The sequence below is a fragment of the Macrobrachium nipponense genome, chromosome 7 (assembly GCF_015104395.2).
Source record: "Macrobrachium nipponense isolate FS-2020 chromosome 7, ASM1510439v2, whole genome shotgun sequence".
Classification (NCBI taxonomy): Eukaryota; Metazoa; Arthropoda; class Malacostraca; order Decapoda; family Palaemonidae; genus Macrobrachium; species Macrobrachium nipponense.
Window position 1 is genome coordinate 94,847,975 of NC_061109.1, and position 14,811 is coordinate 94,862,785.

General features: G+C 36.0%; 1 protein-coding gene across 6 annotated transcripts in view; it reads left to right on the forward strand.

Annotated features, from left to right (window-relative positions):
- Positions 1–14,811, forward strand: part of LOC135217354 (cytokine receptor-like) — a 219,596-nt gene that overhangs the window by 148,168 nt on the left and 56,617 nt on the right. For all 6 annotated transcript variants that reach the window (XM_064253188.1, XM_064253192.1, XM_064253193.1 and 3 more), the window contains 10 exons: positions 463–646; positions 807–966; positions 1,755–1,838; positions 3,089–3,332; positions 5,157–5,353; positions 6,336–6,460; positions 8,125–8,280; positions 8,549–8,736; positions 10,406–10,535; positions 11,053–11,190. In XM_064253188.1, coding sequence (XP_064109258.1) covers positions 463–646; positions 807–966; positions 1,755–1,838; positions 3,089–3,332; positions 5,157–5,353; positions 6,336–6,460; positions 8,125–8,280; positions 8,549–8,736; positions 10,406–10,535; positions 11,053–11,190 — 1,606 coding nt within the window. The remainder of the gene's footprint in view (positions 1–462; positions 647–806; positions 967–1,754; positions 1,839–3,088; positions 3,333–5,156; positions 5,354–6,335; positions 6,461–8,124; positions 8,281–8,548; positions 8,737–10,405; positions 10,536–11,052; positions 11,191–14,811) is intronic.

Here is a 14,811-nt window from a genome sequence, read left to right on the forward strand (position 1 = left end):
ACCAAAAATGCAAAATAATCAATATTTAAAGTTTTTTTTGGATTAAAAATGCAATAAGAATGCAGTTTACATAGTTTTCAATGCACCCAAAGCATTAAAAGTATGGTTTTCTTAGGATTTTTGACAATGTTCCGGATTACGACGATTTTCGGCTTACAACGCGTCTCAAGAACGGAACCCCTGTCGTAACCCGGGCACTGCCTCTGTATATATATATATATATATATATATATATATATATATATATATATATATATATATATATATTATATATATATATATATATATAGATATATAATCACATTTATATTTTGGAAATAATTTTAGTAGAGGCCTTGAATATGAAGAGAGAATAGATTAATATATAGTAAGTGTTTGTTTATTATATATTTATTATATATTTAAGTATCTTTTCATTTTTATGGATTGAATTTTAATCTTTACTCATTATCTTATTCCAAGGTTGATCGCTGGAGAGTGCAACCAGACAGATGGAGTCCGGGAGAGACCTTTAATAGAACTATTAATAATCTCCTTCCTTACATTCAGTATGATTTCCGTGTTCGCATTCATACTGGGTTTGGTGAAGTAAGACCACACATGTGGTCTGAAGCTGCTATTCTTACAAAGAGAACTTATCCATCAAGTAAGTTTTAATGGATATTGAATAAAGCACAGTGAAAAATGGATTATTGTTAAGCATGTCCCTTGAAGAATTGTGTACTTATTCATGGTATGGATTCATAAAGAGGCTTTTATTACACGTAGATATTTTTACTGATCATCTATCTTCTATTGTATTTTAGATCCAACAGTAGAACCCAAGACAACCAGTGGAACATTTGAAGTAGAGGAGACACTTTCATACCGGGACATTTATATCTTATGGCAAATTGTTGACCCACTGTACTATAACGGGCGCAACTTTCATTACAATATCAGTGCATATGATGACAAAAGCAACAGGTATGTATTTGTCGTCTTTGATATGTTTAATATCTAATGTCCTTCTGTAGCTATCCATCGCAAGTGAAATGTATAAGAACAGTAATTTGAATGAAAACACCCTTTTATGTATTATGTAGGAAAATTAATTTCGTTTCAAATAAATTAAAATAAAAGTAAAGAAATGTAGAACATTTCTTATATAGATAGGTAATATGTGTTGCTAGTGGTTCTTCCTTAGGTAAATGCTTTTTTATTTTTTAAATTTGCATCCTATCAACAAGCACAGTAGGCAGCTAACCAGACTTTGATGTTTTAGAAAATGCTTTCATATAACATTTTTATGATAGTTTAGAATTGGATATATTGAACAAGAAAAAATAGTTTGATGCCACAAAGAAAGTGCCTGGTATCATCGCCCTGCTTCAGTCAATATAGGTCCACTATCTCTAGTATATTCCAGAAATGGAACATCTATAAGAAATGGAGAATATTTTGAGAATAATTATTAATAATTTAATGAGTTATTAAATTTTGTTACATACTTCATTTTCCTTCTCTGTAGTGGGCCGCTTTATCTGATGTGACTGTTTGGCTTCCATCATTCTACTTTTCCAGCTAGGGTTGCAGCTTGTCTTGTAATGATAATAATATTATTTTCTTCCTCAGCAGTTGTATCAAACATCAACATTGAATTGTTGATGTGAACATTGAATACATCAACCTAACAACTTTCCATTCATAATGTAACACATGGGTTCATGAGAATTGATTGTCAGTTATTGTTAATGTTTTTTTTTTATTTCCAGGCTGATTGCAAAAGATTCTGCAGAGGTCGATATTAAAGAATCTTATGCAAAATTCAGTAATATGGAAAAAGATCTAACCTACAGGTGGGTTTGTAATGGTGGTTTGTTTTATATAGTAAATGCTTTTCAGCAAAATAATAATAGTAAGAATAATAAAAATAATAATAATGATTATACATAATAATAATACTAATAATGATAATAACTTTTTTTATTAATACAATTGAGTCTAGGCTCGTAATTAGTTAACATATACTTATTAAAAAAGTACACTTGAAACAAAAATCATTTTGTAAATAGAAACCTCTTACCTTTGAGTAACACAAAAGGATAACAGAGACAAAAATATTCTTTGGAATAACTGTTAGACCTCCCTAGTAAGTATTCTGTTACTATGGGGAGCCATACACCCTCTTATGACCATGTAGAGCACTACATGCCGTCACAATTCTCAGCTGGCCAAAACTAGAGTTTCCAACTGGTGTGTTATTAGGGAAAGAAAGAAATGGTTTTAACTGGTGATATAAGAAAATGTAGTTATAGAAATTCTAATGCCCTGAATCTATTTATTGCCAATGATGTACACATTTTCCCTTGGTAGCTTGAATGGGGTATGGTTTTATGATCTGCCTAAATTGAGCTCAAAGGCATAACCTTGTGGCCAGGGCAGTTACTTCTCATCATATTAATAATATGAATAAATAAATTACACAGATTTCAAAACGCTCGTCTCCTGTTTGCCTAGTGGAACTTACCTCATAGGTTCTTATTCCTACTGAATAGCCCAATATTATACGTACAGACTTTAGAGATAACACTTCAAATTTGATATAATCACTGTCCAATGCCTAAAGCTGTCACCTTAATAACAAATAACTATAATTTTTCCTTGATATGGCTATCTATAAACATGGAAAGACGTCTTTAATTTCGAATAAGAGAAAGTTGTGAAGAATGAAAGGAACATAAAAAAGAGCAAAATATATAACAGCTACCCTAAGCAGCTGAATTCTTAGCTCAGAGATCAAGGGAGATCTCTTCTTTTCAAAATTACTTGTCTTGGTTAACCATCTGTAATATGTATAACTTAATAGAGCTCTGTCCGTGTTTGAGTCTGCATATTTTTTATAAACATTAATATTATGGTTTTTGAATATTTTGGAATAATTACAAGTAATCTGTTAGTTACATATTTGATTTATATGTGAGCTTGGCCATGAAATATCTAATTTATATAAGTATTGTTATTGTACTTGTAGAGTATTATTTGTTATTGTATAATGTTCCTGTCATAAATAATACCATATTTCTTATTTGTACTTAATTTATTACAGATTTGAAATTATACCCGTGAATGATGAAGGCCCTCCTCTGAATGCCAATGTAAGAGCTATTGTAATGGTTCCAGGAAAAGCAGAATTGCTTACACAACCCACTTTCTTTAAAGTTATAGCCTACAGTGAAGCCAATAAAACAGTATACAGCATGAAGTGGCGTGTTGATGATGCAGACGCCCAGGGTGTTGAGACTGTTACGCTTTACTGGTGCAAAAAGATAAAATATGAAGAGCGTTGCCAGGTAAGTAAAATTCCTTTACCATACCTTAAAGGGTTAGGAATTTGTCTATTATTATATATATATATATATATATAATATATATATATATATATATATATATATATATATATATATACGATATATATACACACATACAGTGGACCCCCCTTATTCGCGTTCTCCTGATTCGCGGAATCACACATTCGCGTTCTCTGATTCGCGGAATCACACATTCGCGTTCTCCTGATTCGCGGAATCACACATTCGCAGATTTCTCTCGAGAACATTTCCCCGCATTATTTGCAAAAAATTCGCACATTCGCGGTAGTTTTCTATGAGAAATATCCACAAATTCCTGGGTTTTTTTTATCAATTTCATTATAAAATGCACTTTTTGTGATAAAACTATTAAAAAAACCGAGTATGAAAATTTTTAGTGGGTTTTTCTTGAGTTTTATCTAACAAAATAGTCTGTTATTAGCATTTTTATGGGGTTCCAAACATTCACAGGTCCTAACTATTCACCGGGGGGTCTGGTACACATCCCCCGCAAATACGGGGGGACCACTGTATATACACACACACACAAACACACACACACACACACACATATATATATATATATATATATATATATATTATATATATATATATATATATATTATATATATATATATATATATATTCTATATGGGATGTGGACCAGGTAGTGGGGTTACAATTTAAGTGTTGTTGAGTATGCACTACATTTTTTCTATCTTCATCATTCCCACCACTATTTCTATACAAAGGGGTCCATTGCCTTGATGTGTCAAAAGCATCTTCCTCTGCAAAACCCTTCTTCCACAGATCCTCACTCACTTTATCAGGCCATCTAATCCTTGGACTCCCTTTCAACCTTCTACCTGTAACAGATTCTAACCAAGTTCTCTTCACTTCTTCCTCCATACTCATCCTTACTTCATGTTCAAACCATCTCAGTCTTGATCCTTAACATATTTATGTATAATTAATCTTTACCATTGCGTTCCTCACTCAGTTATTTTTTTTCATTTTCTAGCCACCCATGCAGCAAGATTCCCAAATTCCCTTATAGCATCCTCATCTGTGCTCCCTCCAGCTTATTTGTTCTCCATTCCTTCATAATACCCACGTTTCTGAATCATACATCATCACAGTTCTGATTATGGTTCAATATATTTTTGTTTTTAGAATATTTGTCATTTGTTTAACCACAGTCTACTCTTGCCATCTCCCTTTATTTCCTCTTACCTGCTGATACTTAAATAAGATAAATGGAGTAAAAAAAATCAGGGATAGTTGATGGTCTACAGTGAATAGTGGCAGTTATATAAATGCTACATATGTAGCCCTTGTATATTACACAATACATTTTTAATCAGAATAATACAAACTGGTATTTACATAAATTTAATAAATAAACAAATGATCAACAAATGAGATAATGTAATACATAGTACTATATACACACTCATTCACCAGTAATACTCTTGATACTGTTTTCAGAAGTGCATAAGTTGAAAGTTAAAGTATCTGAGATCACTTTATAATTTGCAATTTGTAATTTTTCACCTAAATGTAAGGGATAAGTTGTTAATTTTTTAACTGCTTACTTCATCTCCTTTGTGATATTTATCAGTTAGAAATACAGTTCTTGATATATATATATATATATATATATATATATATATATATATATATATATATATGTGTGTATATGAATATGTATATGTATATATTTATTCTATAAGCAATTTCACCAGATGAATAAACTGTGGGATGTGTCTTTTGAGATACTTATTCCTTTTTTTGTGTTTTTTTCAGGATAAGCTGGAATGGGAAATTATTGAAGATCCAGGCTTGAATGTAAAGAACATAACTCACTTAGATGAAACAGCTCTCTACATGTTTGGCATTTCTGTGAATTCAGCACATTCATCCAGTGGCATTAAGTGGCTAACTTGCATAGCCAGTTTTGGAAACCACCCACCACCTCTGGAGCATTTTTCAGTCTCAGAAGTGTAAGTTCTCTTTAAGTCGTACAGGAAATCCTATCAAATAACTATTCAAATCATTCAAGTTGCACAGTAAGCTAGTTGTAAAAATCAGGCATGTTTCATAATTCACTCAGGAGTTTTGGAAACCGTTAAAGAATGATAATTTTCATATGTACTCTACTGACAAGAGCTCAGAATAAATTACAGGGTTGTGTGTTTCATTACCAAAATGTAGAGAACACACTTTCTTACAACACTTTCCAGTCCTGTGTGATCATTTGCTGTTTTCATATACAGTGCTAGTGAATCTTAATATATAGGAGAGACTGAAGGATGCTGCACTGTCCACCAAATGAAACTCATAGAAAAACAGTGATCATGATTAAGTTGATGAGTCAATGTCAAAATTCAGGAGTACTGTATTTGATTCAGATTTGATTGTTTAAACTTTAAGTTGAATTGAAACATTTGTTTCTTACAAACTAAAATATGATTTCCTGATTACCTAGTTGTAAAGAACTCATGTTGTACTGTTCAAAACACCATAGTTTTAATATCAACATTATTTATTTTAGCTTTTGTGCCAGTGGCAAGGCACTTGTTTACAACACTTTAAGAATGGTGGTAAAATTATAAATCAGTTAGGTCCTGTAGGGCAGAATAGTTAGTTTATTTTGTATGTTTAAAACCTAATGAAATTAGGATGTCAATAAAATGAGATTGCTTGAAACCAGATTCATAAATGCACAGCCTTTCAACCAGTTCATTATAATACACTTTAACAAAAAACTCTAAATTCTTAGGTATGTACACCTTCCTCTCACTCACATGAGTTTCCCACTTCAGCAAGTTCTTATCTGTTTACTTACTTAGGTCTTAGTGTTAAAGTGTTGCCTTGGGATTTATTAGGGAGATTTCAGTTTTACGTAAAAAGTGCACAATCGTGCGGCAGCAATTTTGTGAAAACTCTTTCTTGCTCATTAATTTGTATCGTCCTTTTCTTCAGAACGTCAACGGAGGTATACTTGGAGTGGAGTCTTGACTGCAAAGCAAAAGCAGCAGAGCCAATTGGTTTCAACATTTCCTACTGTGCTGTAGCTGGAGATGCACAGAAATGCCCTGTAGATGCTGGTAAGTCTTCTTTAATAAAAGTTCAAAGGTGACTTCCATATCATATGCACTCTTCAGCAGCTGTATTCTAAAATGTATTAATGGTGTTTATTAAAGTTTTGTAGCTAAGTTTGTTTGCACTGGCAGTACGTATTTTGGAAACGAATCCTTTCTTATCTTGAAAATAAATAGTAAATATAACATTAAGATCTGCATTGCATAGCCAGGTTATTCTGACGATGATTGTCAGTGCATTTTGGAAGTGGCATTTGCTGTGAGAAGTATATTATATACTTCATTAGTATCGAAAGAACTGTTTGTAGGGCTCATTATGCATCATTACTTGGTTTTGCATGAAATAATTTCCAGAAATGATTTCCCTGGTATGTAAAGTCATTAGTGTGCTTAATCTTTAAGAGCAAAAATAGTTACTGTACTAATTGATTTATTTACCAGTCTGTGTACAATACAAAATACAGAATTCAATTTTATTCAAGTGTGATATGACCAAGACCATAATCTAGAGAGGTGCTCTCTTGCTCATTTAAATCAGGTGCGCTCTCTTGCTCGTTTAAATTGGGTGCACAAAGGCAATAGCTGCAGTTGGAGCATATCTTTACAGTGCATCATCAAAGTCACTTTGTCCTTTATTTTTTATTTAATTCTTTATCTGAATCTTAGAAAATCTTAAAAGTTAGATGTTCCCATCTTTCTAACATAATAGATCCACCTCTCTGTACACTCTCCAATAATGCATCTTGCCTAGAAAATGCCATATATAAGACTATTTCTCAGCCTCTGAAGAAGTAATCCTTCAGTAATATTACTTCATAAAGTAAAACCACAGTACTTAACACCTCAGAAAACATGCACAAATAATTATTACTGCTGTACCTAAAGATATTTGTTCACTTTCTGCTTTCTGCCCTCAAAATGGTACCCACACTTCCCTTGACACATAAACAGGTCTTTTGTTAACAGCTTAGGCTGTAGTCCCTGGTTTTCATTTCATTTAACTTATTCTTATGTGGGTTGGCTCTTACAAATCTTACTCTGGGGTATCATCCTTGATGACGGCTTTTTCCTTGAGCCTCCTCTCTGTGTTCGCACACATTTACGCAATATGTCAAATAAAAATGAAGAAATATGAGAATCCTAAAGTATTTAATACCATAGATTAATATTGTGAAACCCTGAAAGTATTCTAGTCACTGATGCAAGTACTAACTTTATGAAACTAGTCATTCCTGAAAGGCCAAACAAAGGTCAGTACTTACTAGTCTGCAGTTGCTTTGCACCTCAATAATTATTTTGGATCAGTGAAGTAATAATTTATGTTTCTCTGTATGATCGCATAATGATTATAAAAATTTTGAAAGAAGTTTTGTGTTTCATTGATTCAGATTATCAGTGCACAAGTAATCTTTTCTCTTCATACACACCAACTCTCGTTACTACTTGTTAGTGAGAAGTTATAGCACTAATGAATAGAAATTGGGGTTTACATGAGTAAAGCAGTCTTGCTCAGTAACTATCTCTTTAGATGAATCCTATTTAGTTCTGCAATTGGTTAAGCCTAATCAAGGTGGCAAAAATGGAAATTGTAAAGCAATTAGTTACATATTTTTGTAGGAAATTGAAAGTACGGTATGTAAAAATTTTCTAATATTTTTTTTATTTTACAGAAAAATCCTATGAATCAATAAATGATGAAACTGCGTTGCAACATGTTGTGCATAATCTTCATCCATATACAAAGTACATCTTCAATATTGCCATATTAACACAGATTGGCCTCAGCAAATGGAGTAAATCAGTGCATGTAGAAACTGAACCAGACAGTAAGTTATATTTTGCTTGTGTTTTTGTTATATGTATTTGGTTTTGATAGTTATAGTAGTAATTGAATTGTTTTAATACTGCTATTGCAAAATTCAGCTTTTAAACTTCTTCCAGTAAAGTTATAGTATCAAAAAAAGATAAGATAATTTAAAGCGCAAAAAATTTATGCTATGATGATAGGTACTATTTGGTAAAGTTCAAGTATATCCATAACACTTACATTGTATTGTGTATGTTTATAATTCTTTAATTTTATTCCTATTGTAGAGCCTAGCGGTCCACCTCAAGACTTCAAAGTGATCGAGTCTGGTCAGTCGTGGATATTGCTTTCATGGAAGCTTCCCATGGCCACTGAAAGGAATGGCAAGATCATCAAATATAAGTTGTCTTGGGAATCTTCATATGGTCCTAAAGAAGAAAGTGTTAGTGCCAGCAGCTCATCAGAAATTACTGAGGTAAGCATTATAGCTGCTTTATCTCTACACTGTTTTTCAAAGAAAGTGAAGTAGAAAAATCTAGTTTTATGAGCAGAAGAATGAAAATTTGGCCAATGCTTTTTTTAAAGAAATATAAATGTCCTTATTTGCAAACTCAGATTTAGCAAATTTAGTGCAGTGTAAGTGGAGGATATCCAATGTTAGATTTTTTAAAAATCAAGATGTACATTGTTTTCTTTCAAGTTTCATGTACTTTTTCATGATATCACCTTTTTATGTTCTTTTTCTTATGTGTGAAGTTAGTGAATATAGTCCTAGAGCATATAAGTGGTGATGTTGGTAAATCTGATAAGCCCCGAAAAATCATGAAGTCTTTGCTGTAAATCAGAAAGTTAAAAATTTAAGTAATGAAAAAAGGTAATATATTCTGAAGAGGCTAGAATGCATGGCAAGAATGAATCATGTGTTTGTGAATCATGAAAAATTAAAAATTTATTTCTACTGTGTGAATGCATCTCAAGAGCCCTCTGGATGTGGTGCACTGCTGGAATTCATTAACCATTGCGGGTGCAATAACATTTATAAACTTTGAAGTGGTTGCATTGCAACCAATACGTATGGAGTGAGGTCATGCTTGAATTTCGAGGCTTTGGAGAGTTAGGTAAGATGGGGTGGTGTTCATAAAGAAAATCTTTGGGTACTGAATGACCTCATAGTTCCCAGTGCTTGGTCTTTAGTTAAAGAATTCAAATATCCTATTTGATTATTAGCAGACAACAAAGATGAAGAAAAGTAAATGGAGGAAGGATGAGGAGAAGCAATATGAGCATGAGAGAAATGCACAGACATTTTCAGTTAATACTAAATGACTACATTAGAGAGCATTGTTCTTTGATGATAAGTCATTTAAATATTACTCACTACTAACAAATTTTACACGACACCAATAGGTTTTGATATCCATAAAGGGAAACTAATTTCCTATCACAATATTTCTCAGAGGGAAACTTAAAAAAAAAGAATAAAAAACCTGTCAAGCTCATCTGCTCAAAAGATACTCCATTGATTTCTTCTTTTTCATGGTTAGAATTCCAAGCTCATCTGAAGCAGGTGACCCATCTAACTTATCATCATGGGATTCGTAGCTAAACTGTATCCCTCAACACCTACAGCATTCATTTTTCTTCATCTCATGACTAGGTTTAGTAAAATTCTTCATTGTCATCATCACTATGTTGAATATTACAAGATGAGTGGAGAGAGAGAGAGAGAGAGAGAGAGAGAGAGAGAGAGAGAGAGAGAGAGAGAGAGAGAGAGAGAGAGAGAGAGAGAGTCAATAGCCATCACTTTAGTACATATTTGTTTAAGTTATATAAATGCAATGATGTATATTTTATTTTGTTACTTTTCTTATATCTAGATGTCCTTTATGTAAAAAAGAAGTCATCTTATACGTACATGCATGTATATTCAGAATGTGCCGTACATGTACATAATGTGCTACATATATGGGACTGCATTTTATTGTCAGCTTTCAAGCTTTCTTATGTAAGTTCATACATACATGAACAGGTATAAAACAAATATATTATATACAGTATAAAGGGGCAAATGTATGAGTTAGTAATGTCTAGAATGACAGTAGGTACGAATCAACTTTTTATCATTCTATTTTATTCATTTCCAGCATAAAGTGACTGAATTAGACCCTTTCACCAAGTACAACTTCAAAGTTACTGCCTGCACTGAAATCAAGTATACCGATGTGTTATGTGGAAACTATTCTTCTGAAGTTTTGAGCAGAACAAAGATTGGAGGTAAGAGCTGTAGGGAAACAAATGCTATTGGTGGGAATATGAATTTTGTATTTTATTAGATACCTTTATGTCCCAATTTCTCATTTAAAAATATCTTCTTTATTGACATCTTATTTATATTAAATAATGATTAAGCTGGTTTACTGGAAAATGGAAGGAAGTAGAAACTAATTTTTAATTAAAAATCTTTAGAATTTGTTTACATTATTACCATTTCATCATAAGACATCTGTCCACTTAAGGTTTTTGTTTTTTTTATATATTCTGCTAAGATACAGCTAGAGATACCTATATTCTCAGTAAATAGAGAAAGAGAGAGAGAGATAAATTTATATATGGAAAATTGAATGAGCTGTAGTAAAAGTGTGACTTTAATAAAGTAGTCTGCAGAAAACAAATGAGAACTAAGTAAATTGGTCAATGTTTACTTTTTATTCATTTATTTTGTTGCATCTTATGTATATTTGTTTTCTACAATAAGTTCATAGTATTTCAAGATTGTTTTCTTTCCTTTTAGCTCCTTCAAAAGTCGATGATATTTCACAAATGGATGAATATGTGAAGTGGGAACATGAGTGTTCCAATGGACCAGCATGTTTTTATCAGCTTTTGTACACTGTAAACTCTACAGAACATATTCATGAAACAGAGGAAAGTAAGTATGGTGATGATACTTGTATTTTACCTGTACTGTATATATGTTACATATTATTTGAGTGTACAATTTAGAATAATGTATTGGTTTCACTTTTTGTTCAGACAAATTTATTTATTAGTGATAAAGAATTAAGGGATTCATATATATATGTACTATGGAATTTACTGTACAGTAGTACTGTACAGTACGTTATAGTATTATAAATACTGTAAAGTGAAAAAAGCCTAGCTTTAATCCTTTGGGTGTCTGGAGTATGTAAAGATATAATAAGGTTTTATAAGTACAGTGTACAGGTAGATGTAGTGTTCAAGTTATGATAATTCATCTTATGATAATCCAATTTCATGAGAGACCAAATTACAATTGTATGTGTTGGTAAACTCCTTAACCTTAAGTGGAGGGGCAAGGACACAACTTGAATGTAGGTTCTAAATGTCTATTGTAGAAATATATACAAGATCCAGGGGACAAACAGCAGACAGCTTAACAAACAGACAGACGAGACGAGACTGCCTCACGAAGGCAATAATTACAATGTTGCCAATACTTAAATGTTGCCATATCATATTACTGGACTTAACATGGGATACTCTAATGGCACGCAACATGTGAAATAATGTTTGAACATAATAATACTGGTACATGTGAAATGCGTCTTTTTCATGTACCTACACCTCCCTCCCCCTCACGCTCGTAGTGCATTCTCGAGCGGACTCCTTTTCCATGAGTCTTTGGGAACGACGTGGGTTTACTGGAGGAATACTGACTAAGGACTCTCTTTCTAGGTCCTGGCTAGGGGCCACAGGGACAGGGAGAAAGGGGTCACTATTAGTGGGTGGCACCAGGCGAAGAAAACGACGATTTCGCCACCACACACGACCACTAGGGAGACGAATTTGATAGTCTCTTGACCTTCCATGACCCATGACAGTGCCAACTTTGTCCCAACGATGAGAGGGTCGGGTCTTGAATCCGAACTTGCTGTCCGACGCTCAAACGTGGGTAAGGGGTGGGCATGCTTGTCGTACTTGGCTCTTTTACCTGCTTGTAACGAGCGGCAACACAGCGGTCACAATCTTCGTTCTTGACCTGCCACTCCATGGAGAATGCTTGAGGGTGGGCAGGGATACATGACCTGAGAGGACAGCCATACAGGATCTGGGCAGGAGAGCGTCCAGTAAAGTTAGGAGTATTTCTGAGCTCCAATAAGCCTCGGTCAAATGCTTCACAATCAATGTTGCCAGATGGGGCTGTTTTGAGGATGAGGTGCTTGATCGACTTCACAGCGGCTTCAGCGTGACCATTCGATTGTGGGTAGTGGGGTGAGGTTACCATGTGTCGAACTCCCCATCGCTTCATAAAATCCTTGAACTCTGCGCTGGTGAATTGGGGGCCTCCATCTGTCCTTAGGCGAAGGGGGACACCAACTTCACGGAAATAGCGGCAGAAGATCCTGATAGTATTGGAAGCGGTAGTATCGCCTTGGCAGGGTGCAACAACAGGCCATCCTGACAGGCGATCGACGACGACGAGGAAAGACTTCCCTGCAACAACAAAGAAGTCGGCTGAGATCGGACTCGAAGCGGTTCTTGTCTCGGGTTGTCGTCATTCATTAGAGGTTCCTGCGGCTGAGATGGCTGCATGTCTGACATGCCTCACAAGCTCTGACTGTGTTTGGCAATATCAGAGTCAATGCCAGGCCAGAAAACTGATTGCCTTGCTCTGCGCTTGGTTGCTTCCACACCTCTGTGGCTGTCATGCAAGTGGGACAAGGTGCGACGACGGAGAGCGGCAGGAACTACAACCCTTGCTCTATACAGGACAAGGTCACCATCGGCGTAGAGATCTTCACGTAGTTTCCAATAAGGAAGTAAGGAATTGTGAAGGTCATATCTGTTGCGAGGAAATCCTGATGTGACACAATCGAGTAGATGAGTATACGCAGGATCTGCTTTTCGACTGCGTCACGAAGATCCTATGAAAGTATTCCTGTCGGGTGATTCCTGAGCTCGGAGACTCGTCTGAAAGCGTACGGCGCTTCACAAGCCATTGACAGTTTCGTGAGATGAGCAGCGGAAGAAGCACCCGAGATCTCGTCCTCCTCTGTGTGGGGTGGCTGACTGGGGCGCGAGACAATGCATCTGGGATGCACAGCAACTTACCTGCACGCCACACAGCTGTAAAGATATAGGGCGAGATTTTCTCCTTGAGGCGCTGGAGACGAGAGTTCTCGATGGCATCCAGCGTATAACTGTTCAGAATAGGTATGAGGGGCCGGTGATCCGTCATCAGAGTAAAATTCTGTAGGCCTGCTAAATATAGCCTACATTTCGACATTGCCCAGACAACGGCTAGCATCTCAGCTCGATGGTGGCATATCGTGTCTCTGTGTCAGCGGAAAGAAACACAGAGAACCACACTGAACTAGACGCAGGTGTCCATTACCATGGTCCTGCAGGAGGGCATATCCAATGCCGTGGAGGCGTGAAGCGTCCGTCTGAAGAACAACAGGTAGGTCTGGGTCGAAGAGGGCGAGAACTGGTGGCCTGGTGAGAGCTAACTTGACACGTTGAAATGCTTCATCATGGTCGGGGTCCAAACAAACAAATGTTCTCTTGGGACTCATCAGGGGACGTAAAGGTTGGGCTGCAATGGAGATGTCAGGCGTGAACTCCGCTAACTTGGTTGACCAATCCCATAACGATCTGAGGTCTGTCAGGTTAGCAGGGGTTGGGAAATCCTTGATGGCACTGACTTTCTGCTTATCAGCTGAGATGCCGTCTCCTGAGAGATTGTACCCACAGAAATTCACGGAGGGTGCAGCGACCACAAATTTATCCTTGTTGAGTGTGATCCCAAACTTGCGGCACCGGGTGAGCACTTCGTGGATACGATGAAGGTGTGTAGCGTAGTCTTCGTCGTGGAGGAGAAGGTCGTCTATGACCTTAACGCAGTTTTGGACACCTTGAAGGGCCATATCACCTCGCAGGCAGAAGGCGTCTCCAGTAGCTGCGAAGCCCATCGGTCCTCTGCAATTTATGAACCGACCATATGGCGTAATAAAGGTGGTTAAATGCTGATCTTCTTCTGCCAGTTCCATCTGCCAGTAACCATAGAGAGCATCAGCTGTGGTGAAATAACGAGCCTTCGGGCCTACACTGCGAATAGCGGCGTAGGGTGTGGGTGAAGGATGGGCTGGACGAGAAACCTGGCTATTCAACTTGGTCAGATCGACGGTAATTCGTACTCCTGTCCCATTCTTGGGAACGACGACGAGAGGGTGGCACCAAACTGACGGGTCATCACCAGCAGGTTTGATTATCCCTTGGGCCACCATGGAGTCAAGCTCTTCTTTAACTTGGTCCTTAAAAGCGAATGGAATCTGTCTTGGGGTGTGGATGGCAAAAGGCACTGCACCATCCTTAAGGTGGATTCTCATGGGAGGAGGACCAGCCATAGGCTTGAGAGGAGCTGTCTTCAACTCTTCTTTCGAGACCAACACATCTTGAAACTCTTGAAGAAAGTATTCCTTTGCTGCTGAAGGTGATGTGGTCGCTGAGATGGGTAGCTCCTTGACTCTATTAACGTGTTTGACCTCTAAAATAGGTTTAGGGAAAT